Source organism: Tubulanus polymorphus, chromosome 6, assembly GCF_964204645.1.
Source record: "Tubulanus polymorphus chromosome 6, tnTubPoly1.2, whole genome shotgun sequence".
Lineage (NCBI taxonomy): Eukaryota > Metazoa > Nemertea > Palaeonemertea > Tubulaniformes > Tubulanidae > Tubulanus > Tubulanus polymorphus.
In genome coordinates, this window is record NC_134030.1 from 581,715 (window position 1) to 601,901 (window position 20,187).

General features: G+C 36.6%; 1 protein-coding gene across 1 annotated transcript; it reads left to right on the forward strand.

Annotated features, from left to right (window-relative positions):
• The first annotated feature begins 308 nt into the window (after positions 1-308).
• On the forward strand, positions 309-18,609 carry LOC141906845 (homeobox protein Dlx6a-like). Its single transcript, XM_074796279.1, has 3 exons — positions 309-883; positions 2,189-2,370; positions 16,344-18,609. Exons 1-3 carry the CDS (start codon positions 598-600, stop codon positions 16,710-16,712), a joined length of 837 nt encoding a protein of 278 aa, XP_074652380.1. The 5' UTR covers positions 309-597; the 3' UTR covers positions 16,713-18,609.
• Positions 18,610-20,187: the final 1,578 nt, after the last annotated feature.

The following is a 20,187-nucleotide window of genomic DNA, read 5'->3' on the forward strand; positions in this document are numbered from 1 at the left end:
CGATAAAGAATAACATTAGCATCAGCAGCAGCAGCAGCAGCAGCGGTTATCTGAGAGTGTTCGTTCCGCTATCAGCTGATTGGTTGAGGCTGTGTCTACGTCACGCGATCCCGAGCGACCAACCGAATTTCATCCATACTTTGACGACAATAACCCGTCGTTCAAACCGTCTCCATTGTTGCGTCGACGACACGACTATCCAATCAGCGAGCTTAATTACACCGATGGGCGTGTCGAGCACGACAGTTTGCTGTTAATGTGACGGTCGGAATTTCGCAGATGATGATTTAAGTGCCGGTGTTGGCTAAATCGTCAGTTTAGATTTGAAAGCTATCATAGACTCGACTGGCGTACTATATTTAACTAGCAAAATTATACATAATCAACTTGGCGATCAGCGCATCTAGAATATAGTTAGGCGACTGCTATTTACCGGGAATTCATCTGCTTGAAAAACTGTTTTCAAATTTCTGGTGTTTTTGCGATACGATTATCGCCTAGATTTTAAATACTGTTCACCGACCGACGGTGAACTTCTGAAATATTTATCTGAATATTTTCGAACTTGTTTTGCGCGCGCGCTACGTCGATAGTACCATGTTGAATATGGCGAACTCAGCGGATCCTTTGGATCAGGATTTAGGCAACAAATCCGCTTTCATGGAAATTCAACAGCAAACGATGGCGCCGAGCATGTCGCATTCTCACTATATCAGATACCCGAATCAACATCCGCAACACGATGGATTTGGGGGGCCTCAACATCAGCGACATTTAGGATACTTTCCGATGAACGCCATGTCACCGACGTCCTATACACCGCCTGGGCACCACCATTTCGGAATGTCCTACCAGCCGTGTACTACCAGTCCACCAAGAGATGGTAAGTTTGAAAACAAAAAATCTTCTTGAACTATTAGAACTTTTGTATATTATATAGAGAATCCTGTAATGATCACTAAAATGATATTAAGTCTGAAATGTTTCCGTTGAGCTAGTGTAGTCTGTTCAACGTTTCAATTTCATCCTAAAAGTCATCTTCAGGAATACTAGTTACAACTTTTATTCAGAACTTTTATTTTATCTGATGATTCGCTAAATGCTGCTAAAATATGGCTTAGAAATCCGTGTAACTTTCACAATAATTACTGAGACCAGTTTCACAATCGCGACTTAAGTAAAAAAGTGGTCTTAAAATGTTAAGACTGGTCTTATATTGTTAGATTCACCATAGATTTAAGACTGGTCTTAAAACAAAGCCATCATTGTTCAACTGTCCCCCAGGATTAACTCATAAAGCTAGTAATATAATATCTGTTAACTTCACCAGAACTTTGGAACTGGTTTCAAAACTTTGAAACTGGTTCAGTTCCGTTAAAAAGTATAATAACTCCTAAATCGATATGTGTCAAATATCGAATTGACGAAGAAATAAGTTTTGAAAGTTTTAAACCTTTTTCCCCTTGAAACCGACTCGCGTAGAATTCCGAGACTAGAGCGGAATTCGGAAAAAAACCACGAACAGAAAATTGTCTTCCTTGTTCCCCGAAATTCGGAAAGTTGTTTTTTTCCCGATTTGATAAGATAAACACGCTAGCTAAAAACTGCGGCAGCTCAAATCTAAATAGATAGAAAAATAATGCGTAAAACCATAAGATATATATCAACGTTTAGATGATTAATATCGCTAATGATAATCGTAATAATTTCAGATATATCAATAATTGAATAAAACGGCATCGAAATTGAGATCAAAATCGAAAAATAGAAATAAACAGGAATTAAAATCGACACAGTTAAAAATATTGAACGTGTGTGAAAGTTTTTCGTAAAATTCAAAAATAATAAAAATAAAGAAATCGTGCAAAGAACTCGTTTTAAAAATGAGCGCGCTATTCATACATACATACCTGTATATCAGCGATAATCCAACGGGAATATAATTAATCCAATAATAATAATAGTAATAAACCGATAATCCTCTAGAGACCGAAAGTCGCACAATAAACGAATTATTTATCGCCGTCGTTTTTCCAACTGAGAAATTTATAACTTCCTTCCGTTTATCGTAATATTTCTACAGGTGCCCGCGCGCAGGTGCCCGCGCCGTTAAAATATTGTAATAATAATCCAGATAATAATCCGTTAATTAATTGTTTAATTTGTTAATTGTTTTTTTTTGTCGCAGATAAATCGATGGTGGAAGAACAACTGCGCATGAACGGGAAGGGTAAAAAAATGCGCAAACCCAGAACGATATATTCGTCGTTACAACTTCAACAGCTGAACCGTCGATTTCAGAGGACTCAGTACCTGGCTTTACCGGAACGAGCCGAACTGGCAGCTGCACTAGGACTGACACAAACTCAGGTACGGGTCGTATAAATATAACCAGTCATTATTACCTCAAATTCCAGCAGCAGCAGCAACAGCAGTTACAGTAGTTGATTGAGCTCAAATCGGCTGGAATTAAAATCATCTGATTGTCTGTCATTAGGTGATAGCGCGTGCGCTGAAAACTATCAGTTAAGGCGCTGACAGTGAATTTAGACCTATCTTCAATAGTTATACCTAATTTACTACGGAGTAACAGCCGCTACCGCTGCTGCTGCTGCTGCTGCTGCCGCTGCAGGCTTCGCTAACAAATTACGAACTATTTCACGTAAAATTGATGCCTCGTCCCCATTTATTATAAAAGTAAACAATCATTTTTGTTAATTAAGCGGTTGTGTTTTTCTAGTTTATACCGGGGTTTGATTATAGGGGGCGGGGGTGAGAGAAGGGGGGATCTCGAGACCGTCACTGGTGACGTCGTAATTTCAGTTATTTCGTCGCCTGTAATTTCGCTAAAATAAGGACTCGTCGAACTTCCGGAAAAGTGGAAATTACGGCGTAATTTCGGCTGATAAATTGCTAGGTTTTCTTCGCCGGTAGAAAACGTCAGATTCTCGTCTGACGGTAATCAGAGGCAATATAACATAATAATACCGTCGATAGGAGGGTAATCTGGTGGATGATTACAGGCTGATTACAGGTCTAATGGACCAGTAACATACAACGTGTGGATCGTCCCAGCATCTCATTATTCAGTCATCATCTTCTGGTGAAGGGGGATCACACAGCGCACCCCCTCCCCTCCCCTCACCCCGATAAAGGTCCCCTACCGTCTTATCTTCAAGCTATATCGTGATGTCCATAAATCAAAATCACCAGAAATCTATTCTGCTGAATTTTGTTTTTCTTTTAAAAATTTTTAGAACTAAATCATTTTAAATAATTTCGATTCCAAAATTTTTAACGTTTCATTTTTAGAAAAATATTTCACCAATTTCGATAAGTCTTATTTAGCGGATGAGGTTTTAGGGCTAATTTACACGTCTAAAAGTTCGAGCAGATTTAAACAGATTATCACAGTCAAAAACGAACTGATCTCTTGGGAGTAATTTAACGAACGTAAACATTTTCCCATGTGTCGAGAGGTATAACCCTCAGTGTAATTATGACGGTCACCACGCCGTCTGTTTACAAGGAGGGACTCGTAAAGGAATATATATCACTGGCGCCGAGTCTTACGACAACTTTACAACTTGTTTTTGTTATTGAATTGAATGACACTGCACAAATGAGATTTTGTCTCTTCAGACTCGACCGCGTGAAACACGTATTAAAAACCGCAAATATTTCGTAGATTTTAGAGTTGGGGTCAGTTTACAGTGTCTATTTAATGGCTTCAATTTGAGATTCGTGATGATAAAGACGTGTGTCTTTGGATCATTTTCGTTAAATTTGAAAATTATCATTTCCTAAATTTGTGGAGTTATAACTATATCGAAATTAATTTTTGTCGGTTAAATTTCACGGTTAGAATCAGGGTTATTATCAAGAGTAATTAGACTTTTTTTCAACAAATCACATAATTTATAAAATAGGTCTTGCATTGCAGATTCTTAGTCAATATGAAATTCTTCGTTTATTTCAATTTAGGAAAAACCTCCGAAATGAATATGAAATTTGTCAGATATAGAACTATTTTGATATATCGAATATGCCCTAATATGATATATCGGATCGGATAGTGATATATCAGATATAGTAATAGCCGGTGTTGTTGGTATAAAATGTTCACCCCAGTTAACAGTAAAAGTTGGACGGATAATTCTCAATGTGAACAGAATCATTATTAGCAGTTTATACCCCTGTCATAGTATTGATTTATCCTACAGTAGTGTATAGAGTGTTAAAGGACGACGGTTAATTTCTATTTAAACTGTTTGAATTATAAATGATATTGTCACTACTGGCGATCACCGAGTCTCCTATCGCCACTCACCTCACTCCTCCGAGAATACTAATTTAATCATGATCGCCAATAATGTCGTTAAATGATTGGATTTGAATTATTTAACCCGATGATTTTGCGTGCGCACGCGCGCCCGTACTACAGTACCCGGTAGTAGTTCAGCCTGATGTCGTCGAAATCCCGGGGTCGCGATCGCACCCGTCTATATCCGGGTATTCCGTTGTCCCCATCACCGCGTACTTCCGGCATCAACGGTTCTCATTGTTGCGAAGACGCGCCGACGATTCAAAATCCTGTCGGTTTTTTTTGCGTATTGTTTCCCAGCCTTTGATGGAGTTATAAATGAAGTATTTATTCATATATTAAAAATCCTAATAACTTGGCAAAAACGGGCTTAGGATACGATTCTAAACTTCCTGGTGACGCGATTCTCAGAAACACGAATTCCCAGCCGGGAAGATATATAGGCCTACATATATTTTCACTTTGTTCGTCTGAATTTTCCTTTTTTCTAAATGGCGGTGGGTCTCAGGTGCTGGTTGTCTGATGCGGGTATTTTGAGTACTGTCTCCTACAGTTTGTTGCTTTCATCCTTTCATTATGGATAAAAACCAGCCTTTTGTTTGCGCAGTTCGCGCTGAGTGAATGGACGATTTTTAGAATTTGGATTATATTATTATCATCATTTTGTGTGTGTGTCTGCGCTCAGTTCATCGTTACTTGTTGTTGTCAGTTGAGAGGAGATTTATATGATGGTACTAGTTGTATGACTTCCTGAAAAGGCTCCCTCGTGACACGGACGAACCGGCAGATCTCCTGATCACAGTCAACCTCTCGTGATCTCCATCTTTCAAAATTAGAAAAATTGAATAATTCCAATGAAAGCAAAAAAAAACGTTTTGCAATTAAATTCAATAATCTTGTTTTTTAGTTTTTGTCCACATTGAAAATATAAAGCAACCAATATCGATAACAATTAAAAATTGGGAATCTAACTTTTTCGGTCCATCCAGATCGAGATATAATTATAAATAAAAATGAGTAGGAATATTCGGATGAACAGGGAAATGTCGGCGTTTAATGATCACGCATATCTTATAATATTTCTCGCTGATTGGCGTTCAGTGTGCAGGAGGGGGGTAAGATGGTATATCGTATTTCACCGCATGTTCCCGGAGGCTGGCTGTAACATTCTCCGGTTACTGTGTGTTTAGAAGCTGCAGACGACACTCTCACACTCATCGCTTCATTAATCAATCTATTCATATTTTATCAGTGACGATAAATATCCACTCAAATGCTGTAGAGTGCAGTAGAATACCTGAAATATCTGAATACAGTTCCACAGTGAGTGGATCCAGTTCCACAGTTCAGGGCACAGTTCCACACTCACTGCACTCAGTTCCACAATAACTGTACCCAGTTCTGCAGTTGAGGACCCAGTTCCACACTTAGTGGACTCAGTTCTACGGTTACTGGGATCAGTTCCACAGTTCTGGACCCAGTCCCACACTGAGCTCAGTTCTGCAGTTATGAACCAAGTTCCACAGTTCTGGATCCAGTTCCACAGTTCTGGACCCAGTTCCACAGTTCTGTACCCACTTCCACAGTTCTGGATCCACTTCCACAGTGTTGTGAATTCAGTCTTTCAATAAATATTTCAATTAAGTCCATGTTTTACATGCATCTACACACACAGTATAAACACCGCAAATCGAGGTAACACTCAATAATTCAACATAATGTGTCATTATTCTATTTCGGTATAATGATGTACTTTGATAGGAAACATTTTTGACAAATTATCAAAACAACATTTAATAGCGGAAAATAGCTGATTGAGTGTAATGTAATGTATAGTGAGATATAGCAGTGTCTGTACGTGTACTCCTGGTATAGCCAGCGTCGTTAAACCCTGTCATAAATATACTCCCCGAAATAATACAATCTTGAATACTGATAAAATCTTTCGCGTCAAACCGTTGAATAGAAAACGCCTAAAAATGGCGGACGCTTCGACAATGTAACGCGTCACGACGTATTGAAATCATGGAGATCTTATCGGACCAGGAATTCACGTCTAAAAGTAGAATTAATCAGATATATATTTACATAATAATAGCGAAAATGAACTTAGATTTTCTTTATGTCCGACAAGACAAGGTCGTCGTACGCTACATCGAGTCAGAGGGAACTGACTATACACACCTGGGTTTAACAGGGATATTGTAGGATTTGGCGGGTGGCAATCAAGGAAATTTGGTTTTATTTTGGCGAAAAAAAAGTTATTCTTGAAATTAGATTTATATAATGTAAAATCCCTGCACACCAAGAATAAAAAGAGTCTGAAATGTTTCCTTGAGCTAGTGTAGTTTATTTCAACATTTCGACTATATCCTAATAGTCATCTTCAGGAATACTGTATTCCTCGAGCTAGTGTAGTTTATTCAACGTTTCGACTATATCCTAATAGTCATCTTCAGGAATACTGTATTCCTTGAGCTAGTGTAGTTTATTCAACATTTCGACTATATCCTAATAGTCATCTTCAGGAATACTGTATTCCTTGAGCTAGTGTAGTTTATTCAACGTTTCGACTTTATCCTAATAGTCATCTTCAGGAATACAGTATTCCTTGAGCTAGTGTAGTTTATTCAACATTTCGACTATATCCTAATAGTCATCTTCAGGAATACTGTATTCCTCGAGCTAGTGTAGTTTATTCAACATTTCGACTATATCCTAATAGTCATCTTCAGGAATACAGTATTCCTTGAGCTAGTGTAGTTTATTTCAACATTTCGACTATATCCTGATATTCATCTTCAGGAATACAGGCCTATCTGACTATTCAGTATTCGTGAAGACGACTATTAGGATATAGTCGAAACCTTTTTTTATAATTCTCAATAGGCAGGGATTTTTTACAACACAGAGTATTTCATCGATGGTTAAGTTACGCATTCACGAATATCTTTCTAGGATTCAAGATTTTTTTCCCGATAAAATTATATTTTATTTTTTCGAAAAAATATCGTATCGTCAACATGTACTTAATATGTAACTCAAACGAATAAGGTTCACAATATTTCGAATAAGAACCGTCGCTGGACGCGTCGCGGTTTGTTTCATTATTAGAGCGCAGGAACGTTAATAAGAAATGAACGCGGTCGCCGCATAATCAGTTCGTCGTTTCATCACACATCTGTTGAAACCCTGCGTAGTTTGTATGAAGACTTATCAGCAGGATTCCCCGTCAATTTACAATTTGTAACTAATAAAAATAATTGCTACGCTTTTCTGAATTTGAAGTCAGTCGCAATATTTTTGTTATAATGATTATTGTGTGTGTTTGATTGTTGTAACTGCGCTCATTATTGCGTCGCACGGAAATAAGAATAAAAGAATTCTCGATTCGTTAATTGGCTGCAACAGGTGCTAGAACGTTAAACACGTGACCGGATTTAAACAAATCACCGAGCGTTACGAGTGTTATTTGAATTGTTGAATTATTTATAGGTAAATCGATAAATGTAAACAGTGATTTAAAATATCAACTGACTCGTTTTCTATTGTGTCCATAGATACGTTATACGTTTTATATTTATTATGCTAGCGGTTTTTAGTGGGTTTTTATTGGAAAATGGGAATTAGTTTAGTAAAAATAGTAATTTTAGATAAAAAGAGCTTCGATTAGGATCGGACTTTGTTTTTTAATGTTAGAGTAGGCCATGAATAATCACATTACTGAAGTCATCTCTATTTTTGACGCCCGAGAATGTGTTATCTAGTTAAACTTACTGAGTGTAAGTCATTAGTTGGGAAAGAAGTCACATCACTGAAGTCATCTTTATTCCAAGAATAGCCTCAAGAATTTGTATTTCATAGTCACATTTTTCAAGTGCAAGTCGTCATCTGGAAAAGTCATCAACATGAAATTAGAGTATTTGACAGGTTAGGTTTCGAGGGAAGAGGGAGAGAGAAGGGAGAGAGAGAGAAAGAGAGAGAAGGGAGAAGGGACAGTGAGAGAAGTGACAGAGAGAGAGAGAGAGAGGAAGAGCCGGCTGCCTTGAGTGAATAGGACCAACAGATTTTTATATACGCGTATGTTCCGGGAGAGCACTGGCGTCGCGTCGAATCGGGCAGAAAGACACTCTCGTCTGCTCAATGCGTCCCACAACGCTATAATTAATGGGTAGACGTTGTGGGGTAGTTTGTTCGGGCCTACTGACAAGGAACCGTGATTCATTGTACCTTTCGCGTTTAATAGACTCGCTACAGATTAACAATTCGCAGTTGGCGACGGGGGCGGTACCGGCCACGACATATTGGGTTCCATTCCGACTTACTCTGAATCGGCACTTTTATAAGGCTTCTCTCTCTCTCTCTCTCTCTCGCCCTGCATTGGGACACATGATGGTGATGGTGGTGACGGGTTGAAATCACTACGAACCAGGAAGATGAGAATGACAAAACAAAATAACAGAAAATGCGGGCAACTACACTGGTCCTATCTATATATTATATTCATATATATCAAGCATGACGTACACATATATGGAGAGAAAATTATATGAAATTATTACTGATAGAAAAATTAGCCTAATAATTGAATCGAAATATTGCGCGATGGTTTAGCACCGAAACTTCACCGACCGTTCGCTACATTTGGCGCTGAAATACAAAACACCGCAAATGTGCGCATTCATCGCGTTGTTATATTATGTTTATTCGTTTTTCTGTTTGTGTGGTGGAAATATTATGTCCGTTTTCATCTTTTGTAAACTTCAATCGTAGCCTAAATATATGTATAACTTACCAGACATAAGCAACAACTACCATATCAAAGAAATGAAATTTATTTATTGAGATTTAGAATCAAAATCGACGTTGCGAATTTCAGAGAGATGCGAAGAAATAAATAAGGGGTATATTGATGGAGGAGAAGCCATTTGAATAGATCTTTTATTTATAATTTTTTTTCTATAATTCACACTCAGTTCTTTTAAATAATAATTCTATAATTCGGGCGTCGATAAACTATCTGTGTAAACTCGCGCGAGAGCGCGGTTTATAACACATTGTTGTAGAATGTGACGTAGCGTTTTAACTAAATCTAAGGAGTAAAATATGAAACCCGGCAATTATCATCAATTATCTTACAGCGGATTCGGTTGCCTTGGAGAATCTATCTTACATCAATAAGGCCACCTCGCGTACGCATATACGACGGATATTTCAAAAGAGAACCCTGGGTTCATTGCGCACCAGAACTACTAAAATTACTTATTGATTGAAAGAACTTAGATATTATATATATATATATATCCATATATACATATATTGAATGTTTATGGAACAGAGTGTAATATGTAGTATTTTGAGTAGAGATGAATACTGTGAAACTTGAATCATTTCTAACTTTATTCATGAGGATTAATTGAATTCTATCCTATGAGGATGTGAAATTAATGGTGTCAATAAGCACTGTCTGAGTCTGCGTTGTGTTGCTCCAACAAAAAGGAAAAAAATGATTCAAGCCTGATTTATTTCCTTGAGCTAATATTCTATTCGAGGTTTCGACTGTATCCTGAAATAGTCATAATCATCTTCAGGAATACATAATTTAGATTAATGGAATACTTAAAAGTTAAATTCCTGTAGATGACTATTAGGATAAAGTCGAAACGTTAAATAAACTACACTAGCTCAAGGAATACAGTATTCCTGAAGATGACTATTAGGATAAAGTCGAAACGTTAAATAAACTACACTAGCTCAAGGAATACAGTATTCCTGAAGATGACTATTAGGATAAAGTCGAAACGTTAAATAAACTACACTAGCTCAAGGAATACAGTATTCCTGAAGATGACTATTAGGATATAGTCGAAACGTTGAATAAACTACACTAGCTCAAGGAATACAGTATTCCTGAAGATGACTATTAGGATATAGTCGAAACGTTGAATAAACTACACTAGCTCAAGGAATACAGTATTCCTGAAGATGACTATTAGGATAAAGTCGAAACGTTAAATAAACTACACTAGCTCAAGGAATACAGTATTCCTGAAGATGACTATTAGGATATAGTCGAAACGTTGAATAAACTACATTAGCTCAAGGAATACAGTATTCCTGAAGATGACTATTAGGATATAGTCGAAACGTTGAATAAACTACACTAGCTCAAGGAATACAGTATTCCTGAAGATGACTATTAGGATATAGTCGAAACGTTGAATAAACTACACTAGCTCAAGGAATACAGTATTCCTGAAGATGACTGCTAGGATATAGTTGAAACGTTGAATAAACTACACTAGCTCAAGGAATACAGTATTCCTGAAGATGACTATTAGGATATAGTCGAAACGTTGAATAAACTACACTAGCTCAAGGAATACAGTATTCCTGAAGATGACTATTAGGATAAAGTCGAAACGTTGAATAAACTACACTAGCTCAAGGAATACAGTATTCCTGAAGATGACTATTAGGATAAAGTCGAAACGTTGAATAAACTACACTAGCTCAAGGAATACAGCATTCCGGAAAATGACTATTAGGATAAAGTCGAAACGTTGAATAAACTACACTAGCTCAAGGAATACAGTATTCCTGAAGATGACTATTAGGATAAAGTCGAAACGTTGAATAAACTACACTAGCTCAAGGAATACAGTATTCCTGAAGATGACTATTAGGATAAAGTCGAAACGTTGAATAAACTACACTAGCTCAAGGAATACAGTATTCCTGAAGATGACTATTAGGATAAAGTCGAAACGTTGAATAAACTACACTAGCTCAAGGAATACAGTATTCCTGAAGATGACTATTAGGATAAAGTCGAAACGTTGAATAAACTACACTAGCTCAAGGAAACATTTCAGACTCGTTTTATCAATTTTTAGTGTGCAGGGATTTTATATATCAAAATCAAATATTAGTGCTTGGATGTGAGTTCCGTTATATCAAAATGATTCATCAGAAATCGAAATAGAACACCGTGAAATATCTTCCTTATTGCAGCTACATATTCAGATATTTGAATTGTTTAATATAGTTTATAACAATGCCGTATACGACAGAGTTCAACAGTTTAAATTGTTGTAGATTTGAATCGAGATAACGTCTGTCAGTCGGGCTCCATCACGTGACCAGTCTCGCCGGTGAAATGAACAACAATTTGAATATTGTCTCTAACTTTGATGTCGTTAATGAAATAATATAAAAATGCACGTTTTAATCCAATTCGATTAATATTAATAATAATAATAATAATAATAATAGATATTAGAAATTCGAATTAATGATATTTGGAATTATCACGTGGTAAGATTTAGGAAATTGAGTCGCCGTTTCAAGTCAGTGTTTATATTATAAAAGAGTAAATTATCTAATTAGGTTTGAAGTTGATTTGATTGTTAGATTGGACGCAGTGTGCGCTGTGTGCGCGCTGTGTGCGCGCAGTGTGCGCTGTGGTTGTCAGTGCCTTTTGCATTCATTAATCAATTTAGAATCCTGAAATCAAAATCTAAGATAGTAAAGTAACGGTGGCTGGCTAGTCGAAAATGTATATTATGCCTGGATGGGGGATGTGTGGAGTATGGTGCATAGGTACCAGGGGGTCAAAGTTGGTTAGAGTAAACTTCTGAGCAACACTTTTCTTCGAAATTTTTGAAATCCTGGTTTAGGCCGAGAAGATTTTAGGTTTAAGATTGTGCCAACTCGCGGGTTTAACCGATTGTTATATGTAGGATTCGTATACGAATCGATTCTTATATATCAATGAGATAAAATCTTAAAATCCCGAAGCCATCGCGATCTTATCGTCGCAACACCGCGGCGACGGGACGGAAGTGCATTGTTGGGTTTTTGTTCCGCTATTGGTCATTTAGCTATCGTCACCCGTTGAAGCCATAGAGAGAAGTGTCGGCTGAACGGACTGGTGACGTTTTCAATGTCACTATTATTAGAACGCTCGGCTGTCCGTATAGAAATCTATTGAAACGTAACGTTAAAACCTCTTGACTGGTTGGCGCTCATAGAGAAACTCATTCAAAAACTAACTTATTCTTTAGTTACAACAGATGAGATGTGTCTAGCGTGGCTAGAATACGAGAAAACGCCCTCTACAACAGCTAACAATACCAGCGCAACAATGGACAACAAGTCCCGGTAAAATATCGAGTCGAATTCAAATAAATAATCGTCGTCTATAGTAGAAAAAATTAGTCCCTCCAATAGATACCGGTCATCGAACCGTTTAATTTGAAAACATGAATAAATTAGCTGTATGCGAATTAGTCTATTTGACCGGTTCGGGTTCAGATCCCGTCCCGAGTAGCTCGGAGCTGGATGGATGGACGTCCAATCAGGGGATGCCGTATTTCGGGAAATTATCCTCCAGCATCGGTCCGACAAACACGTGTCACGTGACCGCCTTAAACAAACTTTATCTTAGCGTACACGTTTACCGGAAACGGAAGCGTTATACCGCAGGACAGTGAGAGAAACGTTCAGAGAGAGGGCCGGGGTCCGCGCGCCGATTATCCCGCGGGATATGCGGGATTCTGTACAAAACGTAGCGGATTTGATGATACAGTCCCCGGGTGATGATACGGTCCCCGCGTGGTAGGCTATGTTTATCTCGACGGGGGGCAATTTCAACAATGAAAAACAAACTCGGTTTGAAATTGTGATTAAGAGGCGCCAGAAACAATGTCGGTTAACGGATGTTGTAGTTTTCATAGGAGATGTTCGACCAGACCTCGATCGTCTGCGGGTAATAAACATCCATACACACAGCAGCAGCAGCAGCAGCGGCAGAGTCCGGCAACCTGTAATTACCGCGGTGTAAAATAAGACTCGAATTCTTTAGAGGTCTAAAATCAAACCCGCCACTCCACGCGTATATCTGCGCTCTATGCATTGGTTGTATTTCTATAAGTGACGGTGAAAGAAAAGAATCCACAATCCACATTTATCTATTTATTATTATGCTTCAGGACCCAGTTCCACAGTCATGAGTTAGAGTTAAGTCTGGGTTAAAGTTAGTTAATTTTCAATGTTTTAACCCAGGGTCAAATCTTAACTCAGAACTGTGGAACTGGACCCAGAGCTACGTTTACTATTGGAGCTCACAGATAGTCTTATTCTTGTACTCTTACTTATGCATTTATGTGACGTATAAACATTTTCAAAACTTTTCTAATTTAATCTGAAATAATTAAACTGATAAAATCATATCAAAACAGCTTTGAAAATGGTTACAGTTTTTTGAAAATTTAATATTTAATATGTGTTAAATCATTTCTGAATGTGACGCTTTTTGGACCGTGATATTTTGACCCCCTGGAGCGCCGTTCTTTAAAAATTTAAAAATATACCCTCACAAAAATCAATCGGATTTTTTTTTGTCGAACAAACTCTCACGAACTATTACGAAAATTACGCGCACGTCGTAATAGTTTCTATCAAACACTATCCATTGATACTGGAGACTCTCTCTCATCTCAGATCGCGTCGAGTGGTTTTCGATTTAACTATTCATCAGATATATTATCTGTATAGTATGTGCGTATATGAGTTGGTTTTGAGCTGAGGTTTTAGCCCGAGGCTGGTGAATAGTTTCAGCCAGTCAGAATGGATCGCGCGCCTGACTATTTTGTCGCCGGATTCCGAATGTATCTCGCGTGTCATATAATTATAGTTGGGAGTGTTTTTTTTTCTTTCTCGGTTAAAGCGACGATTTTTACACACTATATAGAGAAATCGATTTCGGGAATATTGTAGTCTTTGTTCGCAGTTTTACGGAGAGATATTCGAGATTTTTGATCCAGTTTCACCGAATAGTTTGGTTTTCAGGTTTCAAAATAAACTTGAAATTATTTTCATATTTTACATATTGCACATTTCTTGATATTTATCAAGTTCAATAGAATTAATTGTAATGATGAATGAAGTTCAATCAACTTAGATACATTTAATAATAGTCCTTTTTAATGATACAAAATGTTTAAAGATGAAAATATCATCCTTTTAGTCTCATTCCTTATTTTTAAATTAATTTTACTAAGTGTAAGTCATCATTTGGATAAGTCGTCACATTACTGAAGTCATCTTTATTTTTTAGTCTCAATTTGTATTTCTAATTCAATTTACTAAGTGTAAGTCATCATTTGGATAAGTCGTCACATTACTGAAGTCATATCTATTTTTTAGTCTCAATTTGTATTTCTAATTCAATTTACTAAGTGTAAGTCATCATTTGGATAAGTCGTTACATTACTGAAGTCATCTCTATTTTTGAGTCTCAATTTGTATTTCTAATTCAATTTACTAAGTGTAAGTCATCATTTGGATAAGTCGTCACATTACTGAAGTCATCTCTATTTTTGAGTCTCAATTTGTATTTCTAATTCAATTTACTAAGTGTAAGTCATCATTTGGATAAGTCGTTACATTACTGAAGTCATCTCTATTTTTGAGTCTCAATTTGTATTTCTAATTCAATTTACTAAGTATAAGTTATCATTTGGATCAGTCGTCACATTACTGAAGTCATCTCTATTTTTGAGTCTCAATTTGTATTTCTAATTCAATTTACTAAGTGTAAGTCATCATTTGGATAAGTCGTCACATTACTGAAGTCATCTCTATTTTTGAGTCTCAATTTGTATTTCTAATTCAATTTACTAAGTGTAAGTCATCATTTGGATAAGTCGTTACATTACTGAAGTCATCTCTTTTTTTGAGTCTCAATTTGTATTTCTAATTCAATTTACTAAGTATAAGTTATCATTTGGATCAGTCGTCACATTACTGAAGTCATCTCTATTTTTGAGTCTCAATTTGTATTTCTAATTCAATTTACTAAGTGTAAGTCATCATTTGGATAAGTCGTCACATTACTAAAATCATCTTTATTTTTGAGTCTCAATTTGTATTTCTAATTTAAATTGCCAGTGTTAGCCAGTATTTCTAGATAAGTCTGATACTGATATAAAACTTTATTTTCTAGTCCCAATTTCTATTTGCAATGTAATTAACCGCTGAAGTAGGTCGTTATTTGGATGCAATTCACTGTGTATATATTTTGAGCTGGTTTAGAAATTTATTGAGTTTCGCAGCGCGTTCGAGCTCAGGTGCGCACAGTATCAAACGCTTTTGTTTTCGAGTGTTTTGTTCATTTATTCATACGTACATGTAACACACCTGAGCCCCCGATGCAGAACGTGAAACTATCATTGTCTGTGTATTTTTACGCCGCAGCCATCGAGATGTAGTATTCGTTTCTATCAGTATTGACGAGGCTACAATTTTGTCTTGTTTTTTTGGGGGGGAATTCAGAATTATTTGCAAAATTATTTGTTTTATGGTTAGAATTAATACGACAATCAATATAGAATCTTTTCATGATTTCAGGAATTCAGAATAGATAAAAATCCTCTAAATATTTTCATAATATTCTTTCTTTACAGTAGGTTCAATAAATAATTCATTAACGATCATAAATTCATTCTTTCTTCGGGAAACAATTTTCTATCCATTCTTGTTCATAAATTCAGTTTTGTCAAATCGATTTAGGGAGTTACAAGGGTGGGAGAGAGTTTAGACATTTTTATATGAACTTGTTTAAACTCGAAGTGTCCGGAACTGTTTTCTGATTCACCGAAACCACCCCCTCCCCCTCTCCAAAACGCCGTTAGGTTCATGGCGGTTATTTGCCTCTGATTCGGGAAGCTACGTGAATAGAAACAGCTCATATTCAGACTTGAATCTGTTCTGTATCCTGTATTCCTGTATTTTGCATCCTGTATTCCTGTATCCAACATCCTGTATTCCTGTATTCCAGCATCCCGTATCGCCTCTAGCCAAACCGCTCATCTTCATCTTAACGTTCTATTTCCCAGCATTCGTTTTGTTCATCGTTTCCGCTTCCGATTTGTAATTTCTACCGGTTTAATTATTCGTCACGTGGTCAGCGCATGCGCAGCTATTCATATCGTTTAATTGTTTCGTTTCGTTACAGGTGAAAATCTGGTTCCAGAACAAACGCTCGAAATTAAAGAAAATCATGAAACAACAAGGAACAACTCCCGGACAGACGGCGCCACCTGGACAACAACCGCCGCCTGGCGGACAACCGACGAATATGCCTCCGACGCCCCCTAGCGCTCAAACACCGACACCATCAGTACCGCAACAACCTCCAACACCGCCATCTAACGGACAACCGAACGGTCCGACGAACTCTATGCTACCGCCGCATTCTTCAGTAAGTCCGACGTCGACCTGGCAGGACTTGAGCGGTCCGAATCCGCATAATTCGTACGCTTGTCTCCCTCAATACTCGTGGTATCCTCAGAACACAATGTGTCAAACATCGCTATTAACTTAAAACAGCTTTATACACTACTAAAACAACAACAACAACAACAGTGTTAGTAATGCGTACAGTGAGATATAGGTTGGTGCTGTAACAATATACTGTCGCGGTCACGAATTTAAATGTGCAATAGCTGATCGGATACAAGGGATAGATAGAACTTCCTAGAACGGTCCGTTCGCGAGTCCGGATCCGTGCGCATGCGCTCTAACGCCCGCCCGCGCGCTCGTCTGTTACGACGATACACGACGAACGACAGCGCATGCGCGTCAATCGATGACGACGGAGCACTTGAGAATGAAAACTAGTCTTTTACTAATTAAAATGAAATAAATAAATTGTTGCCCACGGATGTAACTTATTCCGAGGCACTTAAAAATATTTGTAAATAAAACCGATATATAGATATATATATATATATAAATATAGATATATAGCATTCATACTCAGGAGATGAATTTCATTTCATTCCTATAGGTGGCGTCTATTCGCCGATAGATGGCGTTTTCCTCGTCCTATAGACCGTAAATACTAATAGTGTAATATTGATTGACAGCAGGTTTTTTTTTTCATAGTAGATCAGTTTGTACGGATCGGTGTAATTAATTGTGTATCAGAACGATTTCGCTATCATTGTTTAATTCGATAGAATATTTTTACATCCATTTTCGAAGAATCTTTAGATTTAAAGAATAATCATGAATATATATTATATTTGCCGAAAAGTCGAAAAACGTAAGCCAAAAATTCTAAATAATCTATTGTAAAACGAATTAGTATTTAGGCAATTCCGTTTTTTTGGAAGGTGTAAAATTTCCAGAAGTACTCGACGATATTAGTCTCGCTTACTTTTAGCTGTCAACTATTTAACCTTTCAATTTACCATCTCTCTCTCGGTCGACGTGTACGCACAGCCACACACGCTTTGTGAGTAGTGTCGTCTATAAAATATGTAGATTGCTAATTAGACGGATTTTTCCGGTCTGATATTGGCGTTTAACCCTCATCCGAGTAACAATAATCGAGCTGTTAACGAGACGTCACTTGTTCTGTTATGTTCGTTCGCTTCCTGACGCTTCGGTCTCTTGAGATCTCATTAGATTATATTGATATGTTGAAGATTTAACGAGATTGATGATGTAGCAGGCAGCGGCAGGTGAGTGTGAGTTCCAGTCGTTCGTGCGGATTGTTCTTTATGAAATCACGCCGACGCAGCGGACGTTTTTGTAACAACGATCGAATCAATTAGTCGCACAACAATACGGTCGGTTACAAATCTCGTTAATGTCATGGCTACCGATTTAACGACGCCTTCTGTTGCCGTTGCTCGGAAACTTTAAGAAGAGAAGTCGGTCGTGCACAGTTTCGAATCGTTAAATCTTTTTGATGCCGAAATTCGAAACGAAATAAAAATCGTCAATTCATAAAAAATGATTATAGAAATAAATGTATATAGTAAATGACGTCATTTTCTACCGGATTGTGTTCTATTGTGTAATGTTTTAAATATCATCAACAATGTGCGTCGGTTATATTTCTCCCCAACCGTTGTTTAGCAACAGACTATATTGTATGTAATCAGACGTATGTGTCGGCCATGTTGAATATAATCATTTTCATAGTTTTAGAAAATGTTTTCAATTTTGTAGCGCGCGCATGCGCAAACTGAATATATGTCTATGAGTAAAAAACTGCCATTTCTAAAGTCTGTTTCCAATTTCGAAGATACTACTGTATTCTAATCGTACAAAATACCAAATTATAGTGTGTTACGAAATAAGCTCGGCGAAAATAATGTATCATACCTAAAAAAAAGTCTATGTGACCAGTTTTCACGCGTCATTGGATGACGTCATTGGCGAGAAAAAAATCGTATGTAAAAAATGAAAAATAAAAGTCAGATATAAAAATACAAGTAAAAAAACTGTATGAATTAATTTTGATTTTTTTGTGGGTCTTTTATGGTTTGTGAAGTCACACTCCATGGATACACGTGCGCGCATGCGCCGCGCCACCAGCGCTGAGATTGGGAACTCTCAGACCTCGGAGGATAGAAGACGACCTTTTTAGCTTCACTTCTAAGAGTAATTTCTAGAACTACGGATTTTTCTCTAAATTCTATTTACGTCGCGGTTACGGATGATAAAGACGACCGTTGAATTTTTGAATTCAAAAATAAAATGATTGACGTGCGCGCGCCGTATGCGGTTATTATATATGGATTATTGAAGTCCATAAACAGAAACCACGACTTAATAGAAAACAGTATTCATATTTAGATCCCCGGTAAGTTAACATCTACACGGTGGAAATCATTACAATTTTCTATAATCAAATTGAAATTTTTTTCAACGTCAGATTCTATTGTTTTTTTTTATTTCTATGAGAAATTATCCGTTGAAATCGACGGTTTTTGAATATCTTGCTGTATAACTAGAATATATTGATAAATACATACAATAGAATTTCTACTACACTGTAATAATCAATTAAGATAATTTATGAATAACAATGTATTATGAAAATGATTAATGAATTGAAATAATTAATTGAAGTAATTAATTAGAATGATTTATCAAAATAATTAATTAGAATGATTTATCAAAATAATTAATTAGAATGATTTAATTGAGATAATTAATAATTATATTTAGAGTTTCGAAATTTTGCTGATAATAAATCTTCGTTTCGTACAAAAAGTAAAAACCAGGAGAGGAAAATGAAAATACTAAAAAGTATTCACGAGAAAAACGTATTGAAAATCTGAACGATTAAAGGACACGGATTGGATAGGTACAACGCTAATGGACTAATTTTACAAATTAACAGATTAACTTGAATTAACAGATAGTAATTGATGATGCTAAACTGAAAGTTAGGAGATGAATGAATGAATTTATTTTCTCAAATATATGAATATTGGTACAAAAAATTTGCTGCGATGGATAAAAACAATGTACGAAATAAGTCAAAAACGTGCTTAACCTCTCGGCTTTTTGATTGAGGGACTTGAGGGAATTAATTTGTCCATTCACGCAAAGTTCACCACAGGTTTGTGTACTGTTATAGCCTGCAAGACTTGGTATTCTATAAAATCTATAGCTTGTTGATAATTGATAGAATATAAAACTAGGTCGAGAGGGAGAGAGGAGGGGAAATAATTATAGCTTGATATAATTTACTATCATTACAGTATATGTGTGCATATATATATATATATATATATATATATATATATATATATATATATATATATATATATATATATATATATATATATATATATATATATATATATATATATATATATATATATATATAGAAGGCGACGTAGTAATTATCAGTTCAAATAGTTTTATAACAGACATTAGTTCGCATCATAATGTGTTTAGTAGGAGAACTCCTCCGCCGGCATGCGCGCGCAGTAGCATCGAGTCTATAAATGGTCAATATTATCATTTCATCGTCAAATTATGTTCGTCAGATT

Excerpts from the sequence above, each read along its gene's own strand:
- LOC141906845 (XM_074796279.1), top strand. The coding sequence starts at position 598 with ATGTTGAATATGGCGAACTCAGCGGATCCTTTGGATCAGGATTTAGGC. Across the intron at positions 884-2,188 it reads TACCAGTCCACCAAGAGATG|ATAAATCGATGGTGGAAGAA; the intron begins GTAAGTTTGAAA and ends TTTTTGTCGCAG. Across the intron at positions 2,371-16,343 it reads TAGGACTGACACAAACTCAG|GTGAAAATCTGGTTCCAGAA; the intron begins GTACGGGTCGTA and ends GTTTCGTTACAG.